This window comes from Macaca mulatta, chromosome 5, assembly GCF_049350105.2.
Source record: "Macaca mulatta isolate MMU2019108-1 chromosome 5, T2T-MMU8v2.0, whole genome shotgun sequence".
In the NCBI taxonomy this organism is placed as follows: domain Eukaryota; kingdom Metazoa; phylum Chordata; class Mammalia; order Primates; family Cercopithecidae; genus Macaca; species Macaca mulatta.
Genome location: NC_133410.1, coordinates 7,033,168 through 7,058,599, shown reverse-complemented (window position 1 = coordinate 7,058,599; position 25,432 = coordinate 7,033,168). Strand labels below are relative to the sequence as shown.

The 25,432-nt window shown below is 50.0% G+C and overlaps 1 protein-coding gene across 1 annotated transcript in view; it reads right to left on the bottom strand.

The window, feature by feature from the left end:
* C5H4orf50 (chromosome 5 C4orf50 homolog) overlaps positions 1 to 25,432 on the bottom strand; it is a 63,730-nt gene that overhangs the window by 23,574 nt on the left and 14,724 nt on the right. Inside the window, exons 4-7 of the mRNA XM_028848332.2 lie at positions 23,435 to 23,974; positions 11,420 to 11,549; positions 9,872 to 9,999; positions 5,439 to 7,907 (exon numbers count right to left, since the gene is read on the bottom strand). Coding sequence (XP_028704165.2) covers positions 5,439 to 7,907; positions 9,872 to 9,999; positions 11,420 to 11,549; positions 23,435 to 23,974 — 3,267 coding nt within the window. The remainder of the gene's footprint in view (positions 1 to 5,438; positions 7,908 to 9,871; positions 10,000 to 11,419; positions 11,550 to 23,434; positions 23,975 to 25,432) is intronic.

The window sequence follows — 25,432 nt, the reverse complement described above, 5'->3', positions numbered from 1 at the left end:
GGTGGCAGCATGGAGTGCGGAGGCTGGGGGTGTAAGCAGCAACAGTGGAAGCTCCTGAGGGTCTCAGGGCCAGAGCACTGCTCACTGTAGGAAGCTGGGATCTCATGTCCAGTGCAGTAGGAAGCCACAGAGGGTTTTAGGTCAAAGAGTAACACATCGGGTGTTGGTGACTTCTTGTCCATCACCAAGTCCCATGGACTCCAGCTCCAGTTTTCACTCCAAATTTCTCAACCGCAGTGTCACCTCTTGGCTATCCAGCCACCAACTCCTCTCAACCTGCTCTCCTTCAATTCACCCAAATCATTGTTCTCAGAGCAGGCAGATCTTTTTGCAGTATAAATTGGGTCACATCATTCTGCTCAAAACCCTCTGATGGCTTCCTATGACATCTAGAAAAGATCAAAACAAGGGCCTGCAAGCCTTCTACAGCCTGACTTGTGACAGCTTCTCCAACCTCATCTCACACTACACCCCTCCTTGCCCATTGGAATCCAGCCATGCTGGCTACTTTCTGTTTTTCCAATGAGCCAGCCTCTGTCCTGCCTCAAGGCCTGGCCACTCGCTTTTCCCTCTACCTGGAATGCTCTTCCTCGCTGCTCTTTTATAACCTTGAAAGTCTCAGCTCAGTATTCAGCTCCCCAGATTTCCACACTCCTACTCACTGGTGTTGGACAACTATAGAATCTGGGGAGAATATATACAAGTAATGTTTTGCAGGCATTGGAAGATGACTGGTGCAGGGCTACAATCCTTAAGAAAAAGCATGCACAACAAGGCAGGCTCCACATTTTCCCTGGATTTCTCTTTGAAACATTTTCCAAATAATGGTCCTGAAAATAGAGCCCAAGCTGAAAGTGGTGGTCCTTCTAGATGGAGAAATAGAGCTTGGAGTTTAGGGATGCTAAGACTGCTGGGGTTTGTGGAACAAAGTAACAGGGAAGAGAGAGCTGCAGAGAATAAAAGCCCAAATATCGTCCTAGAAATGTCCCTTGAGTCCTTGGCTGAATCATAAGCTCTGTGACACAGTAGAAGACTCTAAGCCTTGCAAAGAACAGCAGCTTGGAGGTTAATCGGTGAAATGTCACAGGTCACACACTTCTGAGAAGATGGCAGAGTTCTGGCAAAGCCAAAATGGAGAGGACTTGGTGAATGCTGTGGAACTCAGCTGATGTCACTGACAGGCCAAGTCCTAAGAGCAAGGGCCACACCTTAGGAATAATATCAAGCCCTACTAGGTCTGAGGGCAAAACTTAAATAGGCCTACACAAGAATAAGATGATCTGCTGATCATGCAACTACCTGCCAGAATAAAATTCACTCAACATTCTTTGGAGAAAGACAACAATCAGGAATCTTCATAACATATTATACATAATGTCCAACATAAAAGTTTTTGAAAGTCCTAGACATGAAGAAGCAGAAAAATGTGACTGTTCACCAATAAACAAAATAGTCAATAGGAGCAGGCAAAGAGATGATCCAAATACTGGCGTTAGCAGAAAAAAAAAATCCTCAAGGTCTTCAAAATAATTATGATCTCTATATATTTTTAAAACATAGGAAAAATAAAGAAAATGGATGTACAGATGGACTATTTCAACAGAGAACCAGAATCTCTTTTTAAAAGAATAAAATGGGTATTCTAGAACTGCAAAATATAATAAATGAAGTTAAGAACTCATTGAATAGATTTAACAGAAGATGGGACACAGTAGAATACAGGATTAGTGAATTAAAAGGTAGGTCAATAGAAAATCCAAACAGAAACACACATTTTTTAAACTGATACAGGATTTTTGAAAGATGTGAGATAGAACCAAAAAGTCTGAATTTCTAGAAGGAGAGGAAAAGAAAACAGAAGAGAATGAAATATTTGAAGAAATAATGATCAAGAATTTTCTAAGTCTGACAAAAAAGACATAAACACACAAGCTCAAGAAGCTCAAAAAAAATTTTTAAACATAAAAACAAGCAGGACGAAAACAAATAAAACCATATCTAGGCACATTATAGTGAAACTGCCAAAACTCAAAGATAAATAGGAAATTATAAAAGCAGTCAGAGATAAAATAACACATTTATTTCAGGGGGAGTGAGGGAGAAAAACAATGACAATTATGACTGATTTCTGGACAGAAACTATGAGAGGCAGAAGACAATGGAATGAGACTTTGAAGAGCCAAGAGAGTGAAATACCTGGCTACCTAAAATTCAAAACCCAATGGGAAGAAAAAAAATTAATGAAGGTTAAAAAATTGTTTTCATAAAAGAAATATGAGAAAATTAGTCACCAGAAAATTCTCGCTACAAAAAACCCACAGTTCTTAAGGCAAAAGGAAATCAGAGCCACAAGAGTAAAAAAGAATGAACAACACAAGAACATGTAAAGATATGGGTAAATGAAAAAGATATGATGTTTAAAATAACAGTGACTTATAAGATTTATTCTATATAGGAGTAATATATAACAAAAATAAATAATAAAAAGTAAAAAGAGAATAAATGAAGTTAAACTATTGAAAAATTTTTGCATTAATCAGGACATGGTAAGAAAACTAATTTAAAGTGAATTTAAATAATTACTAGATACATTTTTGAAATGCCTAGGGTAACCACTAAAAGAATAATACTAAAATATAAGCTAATGGAGAAGAAAAATAAATAACAAAATATAATTAATACCAAAAACAAAAGGGCGAAAGAAAGAATAAAAGAAAACAGAACAGATGAGACAAATAGAAAAAATAGTGAATAAATAAAATAAATTGGCTGGGCGCAGTGGCTCACACCTACAATCCCAGCACTTTGGGAGGCCGAGGCAGGTGGATCACCTGAGGTCAGGAGTTTGAGACCAGCCTGGCCAACATGGTGAAACCACATCTCTTCTAAACAATACAAAAATTAGCTGGGCATGATGGTGGATGCCTGTAGTCTCAGCTACTTGGGAGGCTGAGGCAGGAGAATCACTTGAACCTGGGAGGCAAAGGTTGCAGTGGGCCGAGATCACACTACTATACTCCAGCCTGGGTGACAGAGCGAGACACTGTCTCAACAATAAATAAATAAATAAATAAACAAATAATAAGAATTAAAGAACATTATAATATATAGATTTTTAAATAACATAACTAAAAAGAGAAATACACAAGTGCACACTCAGAGTGGAAGGTTTTAAAACATGCCTTGGTTAATAGACAACATATCAGCAAAGACAGAACAGATTTGATTAGGACAATTAACCAGCTTGGCCTAATTGATATGCAACAATCAAACACTGTTCATTCTTTACAAGGGCATGTGGGATATACCGTTGGCCATAGACCATAACCTGGTCAATAAAACAAGTCTCAACAAATTTTGGAAGACTAACATAACATACTGTATACTTTCTGACAGGAATGAAATAAAACTGGAAATCCAGGACAAATGTATAACTGAAAAATTCCAGAGATGCTTAAAAATTAAGCAACATGTTTCCAAATAACCCATGGGTCAAAGAAGAAATCATAATAGAAATTAGAAGCTATTTTAGTTTTTTTTTTTTTTTTTTTTGGTTATTGTTGCTTGTTTTTATTTCATCCTCTTTGACTTTAATTTCTAAATCAATAAAATAGGGCTAGCTATAACAATGTCTTTTTTTTTTTTTTGAGATGGATTCTCGCTCTGTTGCCCAGGCTGGAGTGCAGTGGCACAATCTCAGCTCACTGCAACCTCTGCTTCCCGGATTCAAGCGATTCTCCTGCCTCAGCCTCCCAAGCAGCTGGGACTACAGGCGCGTGCCACTACGCCCAGCTAATTTTTGTATTTTTAGTAGAAATGGGGTTTTACCATATTGGCCAGGCTGGTCTCGAACTCCTAACCTCATGATCCGCCCTCCTTGGCCTCCCAAAGTGCTGGAATTACAGGAGTGAGCCACCGCGCCTGGCCCTAACAATGTCATCTTGAGGCAATTTTGAGGAATAAATGATAGTACATAAATTTCCTGGCACATAGTAGATAGGCAATACATATTCCTTACCTCTAATCCTTAGAAACTATTTTGAAGTGAACAGACTTCATCTCAAAATGTGTGGGATGCTTAGAGAGACATTTATAGCTTTAATTGCATAGATTGCAAAAGAGGAACAGCTGAAAATCAATGACCTAAGTTTTCAACACAAGAAGCAAGAAAAAGAACAGCAAATTAAATCAAAAGAAAGTGGAAGAAAGAATATAATGAGGCCAGGCACGGTGGCTCACGCCTGTAATCCTAGCACTTCAGGAGGTCTAGGTGGGCAGATTGCCTGAGCTCAGGAGTTCGAGACCAGCCTGCGCAACATGGTGAAACCCCATCTCTACTAAAATACAAAAAGTTAGCCAGGCATGGCAGCATGTGCCTGTAGTCCCAGCTACTTGAAAGGCTGAGGCAGGAGAACTGCTTGATTATGGGAGGCGGAGGTTACAGCGAGCCGAGCCGAGATAACACCACTGCACTCCAGCCTGGGTGACAGAGTGAGACTCTGCCTCAAAAAAAAAAAAAAAAAAAAAAAAAAGAATATAATAAAGATCTAAGAAGAAACCAATAAATAAAATACAAACAATAAATAAAATCAATAAAACTGAAAACAGATTCTTTGAAATGATTAATAACATTGTTGGGGGTGGGGAGGAAAGAGAGAAAGGAAAGAAGGAAGAGAGACAGAGGGAAAGGGAGGCAGGAGGGAGAGAGCAAGAGACAGAAAGATGGAGAGATAGAGAAGGAGACACAGAGAAGGGAAAGGAGGCAGAGAGGGTGGAGCAAGATGGGAGAGAAAAACAGAGATAGAAAATGGAATGAATGAATGCCAGGGTCTCAACACTAAATATCCTACACATGGCGAAGGCCACCATAGCAATATTATGAGTGTTTTATTGCAGGACTCCCAACAGTCAAGAACTGTCCACAGATGAGGAGAGGGACTCAGAGAAGTCTGCATGTGGCCTGAAAGTCACAGCTCTGTAAGCACAGAGCCTGGTTGGAACCCCGTTTTATCATGCTCTCCAGCCCATTGTTCTTTTCATTGTAACTTTCAAGACCCAATATACAGAATTAGGACTTGGGCTGCTTAAAAAACCCCAGGGTTGGAAAATGCAAGGTCTGATCTTAAAATATGAACACTCTCTGGGTGCCCCGCTGGAGCCTAAGCAGAGGGGCAGGCTTGAATCTCCCATGGCAGGTGGGAACAGAGACCCTGGGACCAGGGCACCGAGGTGTGAGTCCCTGCTCCACCCCTCACCGGCTGTGCGACTGCGCTGACTGCATTTCTCTGTTTTCTTTGTACCAACCTTCTGTCATCTGGTAAGTGGTGAGAATGATTGTACCTCCCTCACAGGACTCTGGTGAACTGCATAAGTGAATGGGGTGGACCCTGGAACAGAGTCGTGTGTGATGAGTAAGCTGTCAGGCAGACCCAACCTACCGCGGGGCCATTGCTCAGGGACCTCAGAGCTTGCCCCTGAGCCACAGAACACCTGGGCCTCTTATCTTTCTCCATAGGTGCTTCTTTCATTCCTGCTCCACCGACATTTCCTTGCAGGTTGTTGGCTACATCAGTGTTTCTCCAGACCAGTGATGGAGGGGGAGAATCAGTACCGCATCTAGAATTCCCAGCGCCTGTGGAAGGTCCTGTCTGCCCTGCAGCCAGACCCACTTCCTCCGCCAAGAGTGGCCCACAGGCCCTTGAAAGCAGCTGCCCTGCGAGTGGAGTTACCTGCACCTCTTTGTCTACAGTGTGCGTCTTGGCTTTTCCCTGGAGGTGCTCCCTTCCCCTCACCAAACGCCCCTGATCCGTGCTCCTCTGCAAGGTGACTTCCCTCTCCAGGACATGGACCCTGCGTAGAAGGTGCTCGTTCTCCCCGCTTAAGGCCCGGATCATGTCTTCTATTCCCAGCACGATATCCTTTATCAGCTCTTTGTAACTAATGCCAAGCTCCGAGATCAGCGCCTGGAGCTTCCAGTTTTCCAGAGTGACTTGCTCCATCGTGTCTTTGGATTTCCCGATACTCTCAGACATGGATTTCTGAAGTTGGCCCAGATTCCCTTTCAGTTTTTCATTTTCCTCTTCAAGCTCCAAAATTTTGCTGTAACTCTTCCCATTGCAGTCTTCAAGGTCGGAGATGACCTGTAAATATTGGTCCAGTTCTTTCTTTAACTGAGAGATGTCCCCTACCAGCCTGTGGTTATCCCGCTCGAGCCTGGATATTTTTGTCACCTCTCGCTCTCTCTCTCTTTCAAGGGCGCACACTCTTTCATGGCACCACTCTTGGTCTCCGTGAAGTTTGGTGGTGTCGTGTAAAATCTGGCGTCGCTGTTTCTTCAACCCACAAATGAGCTGACGAAACCTGCTCCTCACTCTCTCGAGGGCACCCCAGGGCTCCGCGGGCCCCTCTGAAGGGTTTGGGCTGGCTTCATCCCAATCAGGCAGTGTCCCTGGGTTACCAGGAACTTCGCTGGTTCCCAGGGCCATGGTCTTTCCCGGCTTATCACCTTCATCACTCTCTTTAGACTTTGCTTCTTCATCAGAACAAATACCCCGATTTCCCCAAACCTGCTGAGAGTGAGCTGTCTCCCCGCCACTGTGCCACTTCTGAGCAAAGCTCCAGTTCTCTCCCCGACATGCAGAGGCTGAGCGCCGCCAGCCCCCACGGCCTGGCTGCAGGGTGGACAGCTGCTGGAAACAAGCCTCCACCTCCTGTGCAAGCTCATCGATTGTGAGTGCACACCTGTCGTGTCCTTTGCTCACAGCCTGTGGATTGTGACCAGTGGGTTCACCCCTGTCAGCTGATAAGGCAAATCTGGGAAACAGAGGCAGACCTGTCTCTCCTGTGAAGAAAAGCATTTCCTTGCTCTCATGTTCCTGGGAGTCAGGCTCCTCCGGGGCACCCCTGCACCCTGGATTGGATGCTTCTTGATGCGATGCCTCATCCTTCTCCTCTAGCCCTTCGTCCTCCGGGCTTTCTCCTTGCAGAAGCAGAGCATTTCCAAGCCACATTTGGTTTTCCTCCTTGTCCCTAGCTGTCCTCTCAACGGCTCTGCCTCTTCCTGCGAGGAGCTGACTGTCTGTTGGCCACAGCTCTTTGATCTCGTGAGACCTGGAGAAGGTGGCTAGGGGCGCCGCTTCCTCCTTCTCTGATGACAGTCCTCGGAGACCCCAGACATATCCTTCCACCCTTTCCCTCCTTCTCAGGGATTCGGGACCCTCCTTTGATACTGAGGCCTCCCCCTGTAGAAGAGACATCAAAAACTCCCGCCAGGTCCCAGGGTGGCAGGTGGCAGCCCTGGTCTCTGAAGCCCCATTCTGGTCCTGCACGCCCTCTGTGGCTCCAGCCCCGTTCTCTAAGCTCAGGTTCTGACGGCTTTCCTGACTTGGCTGGTGCTTGTCACCAAGGTTTTTCCCCTTCCTGCCCAAAGTCCCCCTTGCCTCCCCCTCTTCAGTTCTCCTCCCCAGGCTTCCTCCTCCATTGTTCCAAGTGTCTTTCAGATCCTTGGGGTATTTTTTTGGAAATTGGTGATTTGAAACGTGGGGGGCCTCATAGGAGAGGGAGGCACTGCAGTCTCTTGCCTGGTGACAATCCCAGCTGGGGGGTCCTGTGGCTTTGGGAGGAGGTGGGGACCTGGTGGCCAACTCTTCTTGGGTTTGTTGTCCATCTGAGGGAAGCTCCTGGAGCAGAAGTGGTCGCCAAGAAGCGGAGTCCCCAGCCGGCCCCCAGAGAGGGAGTGCGGACGTCTGCACCAGGAGAAAGGCCTCTGTGGCCGGGTCAGCTGCTAGATTTTCTGAAATCCGGGCCAGGTCCATGGGGAGGAGTGACTTGTCCAAGCACTCCCCTGGGGGGCAGCCACAGACCAGGAGAAGAATCTGTTCATCCAAGCCAGGCTCTGCCAGAGTAAGCTACGAATAGAGAGAGAAAATGAGGTGTGAAACAGCCCTTCCTCCATTCAGCACCCCCACCTCCACTCACCTCCTGGGGTTCTCCATGTCTCCTCACCAGTTGCACAGGGGACAAGCTCTTTCCCACACAGGACACAGCTGGCACCACCCTAGGGCCTTTGCACGTGCTCTTCACTCTACCCAGAATGTCCTTGCCCCAGATGCCCTCAGGGCTCGCTCCCTGGCTCCATTCGTATCTCAGTGCAAATGACTTCCTTGAGAAGGCCCTCCCTGACTCACTCTCGGGCCATCCACCCCATGTCATCTTCCCCCACAGCACCCTCCATGCCCTCACACCATATTATATATTTCTGTCTGTATCATCTAACTCCCCCTATAGCCCTGCCCCGTCCAATCCACTAGTCATGGGCCACATGGAGCTCCTAAAATGTAAAGTAATTAAATCAAGGTTAACACTCAGTTCTGCGGTGGCACTAGCCCCGTGTGGCCCGTGGCTACCGTCTTGGGCAGCACAGATGCAGACTGTGAATAGCGCTGTAGAAGGCTCTCATGGATGGGGCTCGTGCAGGCCGTCCACTCCCTGAGGGCAGGACTTCATCTTTGTTCAACTCCTGGGCCTAGAACAGTGCTGGGCACACAGGAGGTGTTTCCTTGATATTTTAAATGTATTTTTATCTTCGCTTATTTGATGTGTTTATCCAGAGAGGAGGAGCCCAGCTCACAGCAGAGGCCCCGGCTGGGCTGGGGAAGCCTGAGGATGAATTTTGGTTTTAGCTAGGCTCACTGTGAGTCCCTGGGGCTGCTCCCAGACCTGGCAGGCTGCAGGCAGTTCTCAGTGGAACCCCTAGAATAGCTGGGAGAGGCTCAGCTGGTCTAAGACCCAGAAGAGAAGGACAGAGGGAGCATCTCAAAGGACAGAGGGAGTCTGAGCCTTTACAGGTGGACATACAAGCAGCAAAGCCCCTTCAGGCAGAGGGGGCTTGAAGGCCAGGAGCGCTGCCCCTGCCTGGAGGGGTCACCACCTCCCTGCTCCCTGGAGCTGTGGGTGGGCAGCACCCCTTCCTCTGTTGCCTTTGCCTCTGTCTGCAATGTCCTTCAATCCAGACACCAAGCCCCTCTCCCAGCTTCCCATAGAGAAAAGAGAATTTGCCCCAGAGAGGTATAGACCTAGAGACCTGGCTTCAATCCTGGGTGTGACCTTGAGCAAGTTCCTTAACCTCCTGGAGCCTCAGCCACCTCACCTGTCAAATGGGGCACCTCTGTGTTCTAAGACGTTGCCCTGGGCTTCAAGGGAAGGGGGTGGTGAGGAGTGAGACATATAGGGATGCGATGGCCAACAACAAAAATAAGAGATGCATCATGAGCAGGATGTGAATGAATGAAGAGATAACGGAGGGCCTCTCTATTTAGAACCACACAACCACAGCTGGGCTCGCGGGTCCCAGCATGGCTCTGCTTCTCAGGGACAAGAAAATGGAAGTAGAGAAAGGCTACGACTGCCTCAGCCTCAGAGCAAGCCACGGGAGGTGAGGCGGGACACAGGCTCCTGACCCTCAGGGCCAGCATGGGGCAGTGTGGGCTGTCGAGCCTGGATCTCGGGGTCCACCTCCAAGCGGGGGGCCTTGGGGAGTCACAGCAGCCCTTGGAGTCTCGTCTCCTCTCCAGAGCAGAGGTGGCAGCAACGCCTCGTGGGTGTCAGGAGGTGCCAATGAGAGGAAGTCTGTTCCATGGCAGCCCAGGCCTGGCACCCAGCTGACCCCCTTCCTCCCCACTCCCCATCCAGGTCTCAGGATGTTTCATTTCCTCTCCTCAAATCTCTCTCTCAACTCTTTCCAGAATGTTCTTCCAGACCTGGAGCTTCTTTACCCCTCCCACCTCCTGTGAGTGGCCACACACCCCGCACGAGACAGGGCTGAGGGGACCCAGGAGTACTGCACACGTGCACAGAAAGCCTCCATCCTCACCTGTTCACGGTTGGATCCCGCCAGGTCTCCGGGGAGCTCGCTTGTGGTCTCCGGGCCTGGAGCCAAAACAGAAGAGGCCCGTCCAGACCCGATGCAGCTCCAGGTGCAGGGCCCCTCCAGGAACTGGCCTAGAAAGCAACAAGACCCTGGGGGTTACAAAGACGCTCCCAGGAGCTCTGCCATGATTGCCTCTAGGGACCACGTCCCCCGGGCTTGGGTAAGATGGCACCCCCTGCCACCCCCGACTGTGAGCCTCATCATGCCTCCCAAGGGCAGCCTGATAACCACTAGCACCTTGGTCAGGGGAGGCAGCTGAGGCTCAGAGATGTGAAACAGCCATCAGTAGGTGGGCAGAGGCCCCAGGGCTCCAAGCCACCTCTGCAGCCCACAGACTCCTGCACGGGACAAAATCCACCAAACCTTTCTAAGCCTCAGCATCCTCATCTGTCAAACAGGGTAATGAGCCTCACCCCAGCCCTGCACAGCTGGCATGAGGACACATCTGACCTGGGTCAACGTAGCAGCTCTGCTCCCCAGAAATGAGATAACGGGAGAACGCTGGCTGCATCAGTCAGCAGCACCACTGTGTTACACATATGCGAGATAATGCCATCCCTAAACAGCCCTTGAGGCTGGAGGGCTGGAAATAAACCACAGATGCCCAGTTGGCCTCCATGGCTCTCAGGCTCTCTGAGTGCAGGGGCTCTGGAATCCACGGCGGAGGTGGTTATGAGATATTATAAGATACTACTCAAGCCCGGCACGGTGGCTCATGCCTGTAATCCCAGCATTCTGGGAGGCCAATGCAGGCAGATCACGTAAGGCCAGGAGTTTGTGACCAGTCTGGCCAACATGGCAAAACCCCGTCTCTACTAAAAATACAAAAATTAGCCAGGCGTGGTGGTGGGAGCCTGTTGTCCCAGCTACTTGGGAGGCTAAGGCAGGAGAATCACTTGGACCCGGGAGCTTGAGGTTGCAGTGAGCCGAGATCGCACAACTGCACTCCACTCCAGCCTAGGTGACAAAGAAAGACTCCATTTCAAAAACAAAAACAAAACAAAACAAAACAAATGAGAGAGAGATATTGGTTCACATCAGGGACAAGAGGCTTCTAAGCCCCAGCAGCTTCCAGACCTGCCAAGTGCGATTCTCACTGCCTCACACTGGAGGTGTCACGTGGGAAATGGGGGGACAGGATGGCTCCTGGTCATCATACGGACTTCTGTGAAAGCATGTCCCTGCTGCCAACCTGCTGGCCTGTGAGGCCCCTTGGCTGGCACCCTCCCGAGGGCCAAGGGTATGAGCCTGTGTTCAGCTGAGCCTGAGCCAAAGGCCCCTGGTGGGAGTTGCATACTCTGATCCCCTCTGCAGCAGCTGTGTGACCCTGAGTGAGGGACCCTATCTCTCTGAGCCTCGATTCTTGTCTGTAGAGAGGGGGGACCACCCCTTCCCCCTGCATCACTGGGACATGATGAGGAGGAAGCAAGCTAGCCCTTTGGTGGGTGTTGCCTGGGACCCTGTCCTCCATGCACCGCGGTACCCACGCACCTTCTGAGGCCCTTTGTCCAGGGGCATCATCGGACCGCAGGGAGCTCCGCCAGCCTTGGCTTCTGCATGGGTCCAGGGCCTCCTCCCTGGGCAGGGGCAGTGAGTTACCCTGAACACAGCCCAGAGCATCCTGGAGGAAGACAGAGCAAGTCAGGAGCCGTCAGTGTCCTGGCTGAAGAGTGCACTCCAAGCCCATCCCCGGGGGACCCTCCCCAGCAGGGAGCTTGAGTCCCTTCCATAGGTGAGGAAACTGAGGCTCAGAGGGCAGAGAGCTCACAGCCTGGCAGCACAGCCCCGGCCTTGTGCTTTTGGTTCACCAGGCCAAACTGTCCCCTCTTAGCACTTGGACTCCTGTCCACAGATAACAAGGGCAGCGTTCAGTCCTTGGAGGAGTGTGTCTGTCCAGCCAAGAAGCATCCAGGTCCCCTAAATCAGGGTCATGGAGCAGACTGGTACAGTCCATGGCCTGTTAGGACCTGGGCCATACAGCAGGAGGTGAGCAGCAGGCGAGCAGGCATTACTGCCTGAGGTCCGCCTCCTGTCAGGTCAGCAACGGCATTAGATTCTCGTAGAAGCGTGACCCCTATTGTGAACTGCGGAAGTGAGGGATCTAGATTGGGTGCTCCTTATGAAAATCTAATGCCTGATGATCTGAGGTAGAACAGTTTCACCCTGAAACTATCCCCCCACACCCACTGCCCATGGAAAAAGTGTCTTCCATGAAACCAGTCCCTGGTGCCAAAAAGGTTGAGGACTGTTGCCCTAAAGGGCACCAAAGGCTCCCAGCTCCACCCTTCCTGTGCAGGGGTCCAGAGCCTCCTCCCTGGGCGGGGGCAGTGAGTCACCCTGAACACAGCCCAGGGCATCCTGGAAGAAGGCACCCTTCCTGTGCACGGGTTCTTTCCATGTCCTGCCCAGGGAGGAGGGTGTCTGCCCAGGGAATTTGGACCGTCCTGTCCTTCAACTGTCAATAAGCTCCAAATGCGACTGCCCGGTACTTTGGCAGCACCCTACCCCCTGGGCTTCTCCACAGCTTGGAGCTTCCCCAGCTGCCACCCTGCTGCAGATCAGGATAATTCAGAGGCAGCTCCTTTCCCCCTGCCATGGGGGACAGGCGTGGGACTGGCAAACAAAACAAAACAAAACAAAACAAAAACAGCTGTCACCCACCACCCACGAGGGGCTGGGCACAGGTCTCCTCTGGGTTCCCATGGCCCTGGCTGCTTCCACTACGGTGCTCCAGCCTGGTGCTGTTGGCTGGCTCACCGACCTACTCCACTGGACTGTGGGCTCCTTTAGGAAGAGAACTTGGCTTCATTTTGTCTGCACCCTCACCCTAACCTGTATACAGTAGGTGCTTAATAAATGTTTCATTATCGGGTGGACAGATCGAACCTGAGGAAAAGCAGATGTTTTAGATTTACGAGTGCAGTCATTCAGAAAACATTTATTAGGCTCCTACCGTGTGCCAGGTGTGACTCTCGGCCAGGAGGAAACAGAATTGAGCAGGTAAGTGCCCTGTCCCCTTCTCACTTGCTCCCGAGGTCCTCACCTTCCCTCAGCAGACCCAGCATCTGACTCCTGGCTGGTCCTCCCACCTCCTTCAGGTTCTTGCAGCTACGGGAGACCTGCTGATCTTCCAGGCTCCCCTTGGCTCCCCTCTGGCTACAGGGTCAGCATGAGTGCTGAAATCAGGTGCTGCTGCCCGTTTATGGGCTGTCATTGCTGCCTGGGCACCTTGTTCCCACCCCTGCAGCTTTGCACCAGCTTTCCCTCTCAGCAACCTGCTTGCCTACCCCAGGGCATCCGTGCTGTCTCCGGTCTCTGCACCTTCCCGTGTGCTGTTCCTGCCACCTGGCTGGCACATCCTTCTTGGGAGGGGCCTTGATCGCTTGCTTGCTGCAGGCAAAGCTTTCTCTGCTTCTTGCTCCTGGCCCCTCCCTTCCACCCACCGTTCAGGCCCCTGCAATGGCACTAAAATGGAAACTGGACCTGGTTGCTCCCTGCTTCTCACCCTTCAACGCTTCCTGTTACACTGAAACCCCCTCCGGCCTCACTGCCCCTACCTCCACCCCGCTACCCCCACCCACGTCTGTGCTCCTGGAAGGGACTCTTCTCCCCACACCTCAGAGCCTTTGCACACCGTCTGGATCTTTCTTCCCACCCTCTGCCTGGCCAACCTCCTCCCCTTCTGGGACCTGCCTAAAGGCCAATCCTTAATGAGGCCTTCTTTAGCCTTCATCTCCTCCCACTCTGGGTTGCTGGCCTCCTGTGGATCTGTATGATGGTTTGGGTCCTGTCCATTTTCTTCTCATAGGCCAGGGGCCTCAGCACTGGCCACATCATGCAGTCACCCAGAAGCTTTAAACAAGAACCTGTGCAGGAGCCTCAACCCGAACCAATTAACCCAGAGGGCCCGGGCAGCGGCACCCTGTCCTGACGGCCACCTGCCTGCACCCAGAGGGCCTGGCTGACCGCTGCAGCTGTCCACATTCTCACAGTCCCGTTCAGCTGCTTCCTGTCTTTATCCATTTGGTTCCCACTCAACCAGAATTGTGTACCTTGTCAGCTGCTTAAAATCATCATTAGAGTGAGAGGGAAAAGGGAAAATGAAAGAGAGAAAGAAGGCATCAAAGAAAGGAAGTGAAAGAATGTGAATGACAAAGGAAAAGGAGAGGGAATAGGATAGGGAAAGGAAGAGATGGAAATTCAAAGTGAAAGGAGGGAGACAGAGAAGTTGAAGGAAGAGGAAGGACTACATAAACAGAAAAAGGAGGAGGCTGGGGAGGCAGCGTGGAGGCCACTCCATAGCTCAGAAGGTAGAAATGGTTACTGGTGGTGTACTTTTTGGATTTTATTATCATATCCAGGCTGACTTCAATGCAATTCAACAACTGCTCGCTGAGAACCTACTATGTGGCAAGCCCTGTTCTGGAGCTGGGGACACGGCCATGGATAAGCATACCTAGATCCCTGCATCGAGGAGGTGACATCCAGTGGAGACAACCTAGAAGACAACGCTGTACTGAAACATTGCCCATTGTCTAGTTTACCCCTTCATGTCCCAACCGATGAAGGCAGTACTCAGAGAGGGTGAGTCACTTGTCCAAAGTCACACAGTAAGTCGACGGGAGAACAGGAGCAGAGCTCAGGTTTCTAAACTTGATCTGGAACTTTCTCTCTCCCTGCCTGCTCTATCAGTCCGTCCTACATTTCAACCCTCAAGAAAACATTTGCCTGTAACTTAGTCTGGACTCAGCTTTCATGTGCAATTATAAGCAAAAAAAAAAAAAAAAAAAAAGAAAAGAAAAAGAAAATGAGGAATATCAGGACATCCAGGCATAAACACGAACGTGTTAGAGGCCCTTCTGGGCTTTTTTCTATGCATAGACATTTTCCTAGGCATAGACATTGTGTAAGTTCTATTTATACAAAATGTAAATTTTTACTTCATGAATTTTGCATTTAATGATATAGAAGGATCATTTCTCTACAGGATCTTCTGCAGTGTGGTTTTTATAGCTACCTAATATTCTCTGCTATAAGGGAGAAAGTTCCAGATCAAATCAATTCCCTCGTATTGGGCAGTCGAGTTATTTTGAATTTTTACCAACTACAAGCAGAGCTGAGATACACATGACTGTATATGACTCTTCTGTACCCTCCGATCACTTTTTGGATATATTCGTGGAAGTCAAATGGCTGAGACTCAGGCATAAACCTTTTTTTAAAGGCATTTAATACTTATTGGTTGACACCTCTTCCAAAGGGATGTGTTCATTTACACTCCTGATAGCTCCAGCACCACATGGCTTCAGGCCCTTTCAACCTTCGACAAATGTTCTGAAGAAAATGAGATCCTGAGGTTTTTCTCATTGGCGTTATTTTTTAACTAATGGAGCTGACCATATTTTTTTTATAAGACCATTGGCCATTTTGTACTTCCTTTTATATTATTTGCATGTTCATCCCTTTTGCCTGTTTTATTTTTTGACATTATTAACACTTTTTTTTTTTTAAAGCTCTCGCTTGCTGCTGGAGAAACAAATGTGTAATATGCCGTTCTGCACAAAAGCAAGCAGCGAGCAAGGCTGCCTGGAATTTCCCCAACAACAAAGAGATTCACGGAGCTGCCACCAGGGGTCACTCTATGCACACTGCCAGGGCACAGAGGCTGACGGGATCATACAGTAATTCGTAAAGCCCCTGACATTGGATCGTGATCTCAGCTCTGGGATGACAGTGGACAAGGACTTTTTAAGAACCCGGCTTTTCATCTCTCTGCACGAGCATCTCTGGGACCCTCCAAGCCAGGCACAGCCCTGTGCCGACCTCTGCCGTAGCATCATTGTAGTGTCATGGTTTGCAACTGTGTCTGTCTCCCCTATAAACTTTTGGAGGGCAAGATTCATGCCTGGCTCACTGCACCTGGGACATGGCAGGTGCCCAGTGCACACTCACGGGAAAGAATTCAGACCCGTCTGCAGATAAACCACGTTTGTCTTGCCAACTATGAATGGTTCTTATTTCCTTTTACCCTGCGCAGAAACCCTGTCCCCAAACTCCTCCCCAGGTCACGGTTTGTCCTTGCAGTGGCTCATTCCTCTGGGGATCAAGGTTCCAAGTGACTTGCTCTAAAACATATGACCTCAGGAGGAAGCATATGACCCCAGGCAAGCTACGGGAATCCTCCAGACTGCAGGTTTGTGGACAGGGCACTGCCCCAGCTACCTTGCAGAGTCCATGAGTTCCTGTTAAGGAAAGTGCTTTGTGAATATGAAACAAACGAAACATTTTTATAATGACTGCCCTTGCTGTAGTTCACACCATGGCTCCCAGAGCACATCAGACATAGCCAAGGGGTCACTGCAGGTGGGGCCAAGCCTGTGCCTCCTTTCAGACGCTGCTGATTCCACTTCCTTGGACAAGTGACTTTACCTCCCTTCCTCAGTGTCCTCCTCTGCAAAATGAGAATCAATAATTCTACCACCTCATAAGCTTGTTGTGGGGAATGCAACACATTACCACGCTGGACAGGCAATAAGCACTCCAAAAACTGACGAAAGTCAGCTTTTGTGATCATTTTCTATCTGTGGCATACATCTCTGGGACTAGATCCTCGTCACCGTTTCCCCATTTCTATGCTTCACTTCCAGCATTGCCACTCTGAAGCAGTCCCTTCAGCCAGAAGCTTCCTTTTTCCCAGGGGCAGGGGAGCAAATAGCTTCACTGGTGCATCAAGGCACTCACTTACCAAGCACTTCACAGCTGGTGGCCAGGGACTGGGAATGGAGCTAAAGTGAACCAGTTTTGGATGATGAGGGGCACACAGCTGAGGGGGTGGGCATCTGGGCACAGTGGACATCAGGACCACCAGAGGTGGCTCATGTCACCATGGGGGCACTGAGTTGACGTGAGATCAGGGAAGTCTTCCAGAGGAAGCAACATTCCCGACGAACAAAGAGAAAGTCGCAAGGCCTTCTAAGCAGCCTGAGTGGGGATGGGCACTAGAAGCTTCTAGACACACGGAAGGCTACAAGGCAGAAGAGCCTGGCACATTCAGGGACCTGCAGCTCAGTGTGACTGAAATGACATATGGGGGACTGAGCTTGAAGGAGCAGAACACCAGGGGCCTTGAATGCCATGGATAGGAGGTTGAACTTGATCCTGAGGCCGTGGGCAGCCATGGCAGGGTGCTTATATGGAGGGAGATCCTTTGACAGTCACCACCGAAGGGCCGCATCTGGCTCTGCAGTTTCCTTATCGATGGGTTCTCACACGTTAATTTTTAAATTCCAGGCTACATTCATCCTGAGAGCTGGTAGCTGGCTGGCGCTTCATGTTTCACAGTGGCCCTCTCAGGAGGGATTCTTCCTTTCCAGGCAGCCCTTTTTGACCTCAAGATGCTCTTTGTGGACCATCAGCTTCCCTCTGAGAGATGGACAGAGCCTGGCAGCCTTGTCACACGCTGCAGCCTGGGTCCAGCCCCCACTCCAACACCAGGGTCCTCCCCCAGTGACCCACGGACTCCACAGGGCTCATTTCCTTGCCCTTCCTCTGCCCCTACCCCCTTCCCTCAATCTGTTTTGTCATCCTGTGGGACAGAGTCTTATCTTACTCCCCAGCCCCTGTACTGAGCTCAGACTGGAGCCAAGCACAGGCACCAAATGGATACCATCAAATCTTGACTGTTGACCTGTTGACCAGTATTTACTGAAGGAATAGGGCATGGGACACAGTGATGGGATCAGCTCACCAAAGGGCAAATCCTGGTCCCACCATATTATGGTCTGAACTTTCATGTTCCCTCAAACTCATCCGTTAAAACCCATATACCCAAAGGGATGTTATTAGGAAGCGGTGCTGAGTCCCCTCCAAGGGCAACCCATCGGTAAGTGGCAGGAGAGCCCACCTCCACCGAAAGTTAGAGCAAGCCATACCAGAAATGCAAAAGCCATGATAAAATGGATACACAAACACAGCCAAAGCAAGCCTCTCGCTAGTCGAAATTCTCCTAACCTGGTTTTTCAAGTGCCACGGTTTTAGATTGCTCGAAGGCAGGATCAGTGATTACCCAATGACATTTTTTTTCTTTTACTTTTTTGAGACAGAGTCTCATTCTGTCACCCAGGCTGGAGTGCAATGGCATGATCTCAGCTCACTGCAACCTCTGCCCCCCGGGTTCAAGCAATTCTCCTGCCTCAGCCTCCCAAGTAGCTGGGATTACAGGCACATGCCCCCATGCCCAGCTAATTTTTGTATTTTTAGTAGAGACAGGGTTTCACCATGTTGGCCAGGCTGGTCACTTTAGGTCAGGAGTTCGTGCTCCATGATATTTTATGCTGAGAATGTTATCCAGAGTTTGTTCAGCAGGGTCCTGTAATCACACTCTCTTGGGTTCTTCCCTCTGACACCACCAGGGACACAACTGCTGCTCTTTCTCATCCAGTAGAAATCCACTGGGGAGGTCACACGTACCAAGACTAGTGTCCTAAACAAGCCCAGAAGCCAGATCATCTGTTTTTAGCCTCAGGGCTGAAAAGGGGCCTGAACCCACACAGGCTCCGGTAACTGAGAGTCAGCGCTATCTTCCCTTCTCCCTCCTTGCACTTAATAAATATTCACCCAGCACCTCTTCCGTGCCAAGGACTGTGCTAGAGCTGGGAATGCAGCAGAAAATAAAGAAGACAGTGCCTGTTTTGCAAGATGCATGTTTTGTTGGCAGTCAATGAACAAATAAATAAATGTATAGCATGTCAGTGTGCCTGCGGCACTCAGCAAACACTGGGAAGGCAGAGTGCACCCAGCCCCAGCCCTGCCCTTGGGAGGCTCAGCCCAGCACTGACAGCCATGCATGTGAGGGCCCTGGGAGGACAGAAGAGGCTCCTGGGGTCAGGGAATACCTGGAGGAGGAGAAGAGACCAAAAGCTGTCATCTGCCACATAACTTTGTGGAGTGGGTTGAATTGTGTCTTCCCAAAATAAATCATACCTGAGAGTGTGGCCTTAGTTGAAAATAGTGTCATTGCAGATGTGATCAAATTAAGGTGAGGCCATACTGGCTTAGGCTGGGTCCTAATCCAATAAAGATCTGGTGTCCATATAAGAAGAGAAGAGACACAGAGACAGACACACAGAGGAAAGAGGCCAAGAGAAGATGGAGGCAGAAATCAGAGTGATGCGTCTGCAAGCTGAAGATTGTCAGGAGCCACCAGAAGCTGGGTGTGGCAAGGAGCAGACTGTCCCCTAGAGCCTCAGGAGGAAGCATGGCCCCACTGCCACCTTGATTTCCGACTTCTGGCTCCCAGACCTGGGAGAGAATAAATGTCTGCAGTTTTAAGCCAGCAGGTTTGAGGTACTTGGTTACAGCAGCCCCAGGAGGATAACATGCAGTGCCTTGCCTGTTTCCTCAGGGCCCAACCTGCAGCCCTGGGAATGCCCCGGGTGACCTGGCCCTTACCTGCAGCAGCTAGCTCCAAACCAGCTGGGAACACCTTGCCTGCTGCTGTCACACTCTGTCTCCAGACCTGTGGCTGGCTGGGGCCTCTCCTGCTGACTCAGACAATGCTCTCCTGCCCCAGCGTTTCGCCCCGCCAGGTGGGCTCAGAGCCCCGGCAACCTGACTCGGGGTCACTGCTGGTGCCTTCCCCACACCCTCAGAGGGCGGTTCTCAGCTGCATGAGCGCCCACAGCTGCCTCTGGGAAACCCCCAACCCAGGAGGCTGGGTGGATACGACAGGAAAGTCAGGGAATGGGAATTACATCAGGTCCTCGCTCTTTGGTTGTGTCACCCTGGACAGGGCACTGCATCTCTGAGCCTTCTGCCTCCTCTATGAAGCAGACAAGAGGACACCTACCTGGCCATGTCGCTTGAGGATTAAGTGAGTAACAGATGGGCAGCTCCTAAGATGAAAGCCAGCCCCTTCCCCTCGCCCCCTCTCACATCCCAGGTCTTCTATCAGCCAGGGGGCTTCACCCACCTGCCCTGCCCTGCAGCAGACCCAGGTAAAGGTTCTCAGCTCCTTGGCCCAGAGAACTGCCCCCAGATAGCCCTTTGCACAAGGTCACTGCAGTTCTCTCAGCCTTCCCAGCCTATCCACAGGCTACTGGGATACAGGAGCTGGTAACCACAGGCCCCGTACACCCTGGGGACCTGTTGGCCTGAGCTCCCACTAGCCATTCTGACAGCTCAATGGTGACAAACTACACTCACATCTAACCTACTCCAGTCCAGGATAAGCCCTCAGGGAAAACAAATAAAAAGTCAAGAGAGAGAAAATTACAATGTAGGTAGTGAGGCTGACTTACCCAACATCCTACTAGATGAGCACAAGCCCAGGAAGAGATGAGGAGGAGGGTGGCAATGGTCATGATGATGGTGATAGTGATGGTGATGATGATGATGGTGATGGTGCTGGTGATGATAGCGATGGTGTCACTGATGGTGATGATATGATGGTGATGATGGTGGTGATGATGATGTTGATGATATGATGGTGATGATGGTGATGATGATGATGATGGTGATGATGGTGATGAGATGATGATGGTGATGATGGTGATGGTGATGGTGATGATGATGGTGATGATGATGATGGTGATGATAGTGATGATGGTGATGATATGATGGTGATGATGGTGATGGTGATGATGATGATGGTGATAATAGGATGGTGATGATGGTGATGGTGATGATAGTGATGGTGATGATGATGTGATGGTGATGATGGTGATGAGATGATGATGGTGATGATGGTGATGGTGATGATAGTGATGATGGTGATATGATGGTGATGATGGTGATGGTGATGATAGTGATGGTGATGATGATGTGATGGTGATGATGCGATGGCGATGGTGATGGTGATGTTGGTGATGATGGTGATAGTGATGACGTGATGGTGATGATGGTGACGGTGGTGATGATGCTAACAATGACAGAAGCTAGATTCGATTGATCACTCAAAATATACCGGGCACTAAGCTAAGAGCTTTCCCTGTGCTTTCTCATTTCATTCGCACAGTCATACCAGGATGCACTAGTATTATCATCATCCCAGTATTAATGCCATTTCACACTCGGGAAACTGAGGCACAGAGAATTTAGGAACCTGCCCGAAAGCATCTCAGCTGGTAGGAGGCAGAGCTGTGCTGGAATCCTCCATCGTCTCCACTCTCATTCCCGCCTGCACCTCTGAGTGTGAGCACCTTGCTCCACTCCAGTGTTGAAGGCTCAGCATTCTACACTCCACAGGTTCCTGAGTTGCAACCCTGCTTTCTCAGCTACTCTGCTGATGAGAGACTGAGGCAAAAGTGGCTGGGGACCACACTTGATGGGCAATTTATGGAACTTTCAAGAGAAGTGTGACTGTGCAGGCCAGCCTGCAGTGCAGCGTTGAAAGCTGAGCCCCATGCGAGGTGCAGTTCCCCTGGGCCACCGGGACTTTTACAAGAGGAAGATAGGATGAATGGAGAGATTGGGGGAAGAAGGACTTAAGCCAACAGTCTAAAGTCTTATGTTTAGGAAAATTACAAGAGAGAATTTTAAATGACAATTTCCATCTAGGCACAATTTGTTTTCCAAAATTACAACAAGTTGCCAATGTTATACACTTTGTTTTCCTTTTATCTGATGAACATAAGGAAGAAGAATGAACAGGAAATGTACAAGAGCGAGAATAGGAGGATAAAGCAGTAAAAAGGTCAACTAAGACCACCAATAAAGCCCTTACTAAGATAACCTGGATAAGACACACATCGTTATCCTGAGAAAATTCAGATCATTTAAGGTTCCAGGTAATTTTAAATGGATTGTCCAGGTTTGAAGATAAATTTTATTTCCAGAAAATGAGCACTCTTTTTTGGGCTACAGTTGCTCACTCATTTTTCCTTAAATGCAAATTGAACCACAGGGGAGAAGTGGGAGCTGAATGAGTGCTTTCATTGCAGAAGGTAGGCTGCTACAGTAGAAACGATAAACTTTGGACTCTCATGAAATTTTGATTACATTCCAGTTTGGTCCCTTAATATCTGTGTGACAACAGTTAAAAGATGCTGTCCTCTGAGCCTCGGCTTCTTCAAATGCAAAAGGAAGACGCTAATATCACCTTCCTTCATAAGCATTAAATGAAATAATGTCTTTGCAAACACCCAGTATGGAGCCGAGCACACGGTAGGAATACATAAAATGTAAGCTTTTACCCTCCCCTCAATGAAATGAATCAATACATGTCCAGCCTGCCCTCCAGAGTTTAAGAAGTTTGTCCAAGGTCACACAGCGAGTAAATATGCAAACCAGAAAGGGACCCTACCCTGTGTGCTCTCTACTCCACAGTCCTGAGGCCCTCCTGTGTGCTGCTATGGGGGCTACAAAGACCATCATGTCTGGACCTTGCCCTCAAGGAGCTCACAGTCTAAAGAGGGAGAACTGAAGATGCACGCACAGAATTGCCACCAGGGAACCGTTGTCACCTTTGGTGCTACAGGTGAAGTGGGAGAAGAGGTGACTGCTTCCAGAGGAGGGGGACCAGACTTCACAAGCACATACGAGTCCTGTGGCACAGCGTGTTGAAGATCTTGTCTAGCGTGGGGCCTGGCAGTCAGCAGGAACTCATTGGATGTTGGATAGATGGATGGACAACAGTGAGTGGACAATAAGGGATATAAGGTGGTTGGTTAGCTGCCTGGCCAGTGGCCAGAGGGGTAGATAGATGAACAGATGGTGTGGTGAATGAGAAGATAGTGGAATATGGCTAGACAAGTGGGAGGGTGAGTGCTAGGGTCTGAATGGCTGTGTTCCCCCCACCAAATTTATGATGAAATCCTAATCCTCAGTGTGAGGGTGTCAGGTGGTGGGGTCTTTGGGAGGTAATTAGGCTGTGAGGGTGGAGGCTTCATGGATGGTATTAGTACCCCAGAGGTTTCCCTCTCCCTCCTGCCCCGTGAGGACCCAGTGAGAAGGCCCTTCCCCCACACCAAATCTGCTGGTGCCTTGATCTTGGACCTCCAGCCTCCAAAAGTGTGAAAAATAAGTTTCTGTTGTTTACAAGCCACCATCTATGATACTTTTTTTTTTTTTTTTTTTTTTTTATAAAAGCCCAAACAGATTTCAACAATGGGAAAACAAGTGGTTTAGTAAGTGCGCTCATAAGTGGCTGTGTGGACAAGCAGCTGTTAGAATGAATGGGAAAATGATGGTGGGTAGGTGGGTGAGTGGTTGGATAGGTGGATGGATGGATGATGGGCAAGTGTGTGCATCTGAGGATGGACAGGTGGGTGGACACGGTTGGTGGATGGGTAGTGAGGTGGGCATGCACTGAATGAGTGTGTGAGGTTAGATGGAAGAGGGGGTGGGGAGGTGAGTAGATGCAGTGAAGGACGATGGACAGGGCTGGCAGGGTTGGACGGGTGTATGAAGAGGAGCCCGGGAAATGAATGGGTCCAAGACTTGACCAAGTGGCTGGAGGAGAAAGAAAAAGGCAAAAGATCACTCCTGCCCTGGGTTGCTGCCACTTACCAGGCTGCAGTGACCAACAGGGGCCTGGGCTCCCAGCTCCTCTCGCAGGCACTGGTTCTGCTGGGCGAGGTCCTCCACCTGGCACTGCAGGCCGATCTCTGACAGTTTCAGCCCATAGATGAAGCAGCGCAGCTCCTCCAGCTGCCCGCGGAGCTGGCGCTCTGTGGCCCTGTGCTGCTGCAGCCTGCGCGCTGCCTCCTCTCGCTCGTGCTCGCTGCGCTCTGCCCTCGCCTGCAGGGCGCGCAGTTCCGCGGTCGCCTCGGGGGCGCTCTGGAGGCCCGAGGCCGCGATGTCCCGCTGGGCCAGCAGGAGGCCCGCGGCGTGGCAGAGGCGTCGCACGTCGAGCTCCAGCCGCTGCACCTGTGCCCGCAGGACGCATTCCTGCTCGCGCACCAGGCCCAGCTGGCGCCTCTGGGTCCGCCGGCAGCGCTCCAGGGCCGCCGCCTGCTGCCCCAGTGCCTCGTCCTTGCGCCGCAACCGCTCCTGCAACCGCCGCAGCCGCCACTGCTGCCGCCTGGCCACGCTCTCCTTCTCCCGGATCTACAAGTTGGCGGTGGATGAGGGCGTCAGCAAGCCCGAAGGACACGCCATGGCTCATATTGATTCTGTCTTGACTTAACATTTCCGTATTTTGTGCATGGTGCGTTTTTGCATTTTGTGCATTATAATAGTGCATCAAAATATTATCTCTTTGACTGTTTTGCATCATTTTAAATTTTGCACGGAGGCAAGTGTCTCCCTCACCTCATCCACCCTAGTCTGGGCCCTGCACCCTCAAGAGCTCCCTGAGTCCTGGGAGGGAGCTGGGCAGGTGGCAGGATGGCCATCAGCGGGTGCACACCCTGAGGGCCACTGGAGATGTCCGGATACTGAAAACATCCGCACCTGAGGGCACACAGCTGCTCCGGAGCCTCCCGGGTGTCCCCACTTCCACCCCAGAACTGCCCAGAGATCCCCATTTCCTATCTACAGGGTCAATGCTTGGCCCACCCAGGGTCAGCTGGCTCCAGCAGGTGAGTCAGGACACCAGTACCACAGTAGCTGTCATTACTGTGGACACTCCACCTGAAGGGAGGTATGTTACTAGCCTGAGGGATACTCAGAAGTGACTTGCATATCATGCAGCTAAAATTCACTGCGGCCAGGATGCCAAGCGCCCTGTACCTGACTCAGACCTTTTCTTCTTTCATCTGCCCACCTGCCTGGCCAGGGAACATATCTGCCTCTTCCCACCCATGGGCCGTGAGCTGGACTGGGGTGAACCACCCACGGCGAAAATTAGAGCTGTTGCCTACTTTTCAGAATTAACTCAAGCAAAGGGATAGAACTGCCTCTATGTTAATCTTTCAATTGCCAGCACTTGCTGCTGCTCTTCTGCCAGGGAGCTTCCGGAAAACAAAAACAAACAAGCTACGAGCAAACATGAAAGAGGAAACCTGGGAACAGCTCAGACAAGCTTTGTTTGATAGTTTTGGGGAACGTGGGGCAGATAAAAGTTGGGGTCAGATTCCCTGGGAGGAGAATTCTCCCGGTCTTCCTGAAGGCATGTATTCTGTAATGATCTTTGCATGGTGCCCGGCGGAGGGACTTCAGAGCCTGGATGGTCTGCCTTTGACAGCTTTCAGAATGACCGCAGCTCACTACAGAAACAAGGCATCTCCATATGCAAATGCTTACTGGAAACACTGACAGCAACAAAGCAGAACTGCTATCTGGTACATACCGGTGAGAAGGGCATGGAAAACTTGCTCATGCACTCCTGCAAAACTCGCTTCAAAATACAAATGTTTGCAGCGAGAGATTTAGGGTTAGAGGGTTGGGGGCTGGGTGGCAGCTGAGCCAAGGGGCAACTGAGAGATCCTAAGCAATTTTGCTATCACTTTGAACATATGCCGCCCATCTGGAAATGGAGTTTTGTGATGAGTCTTTCCCAGGAGCATACACAGCACATGAGACAGATTTAATAAGACGACGCATGTAGAAGAGGGTTTGGTGTTC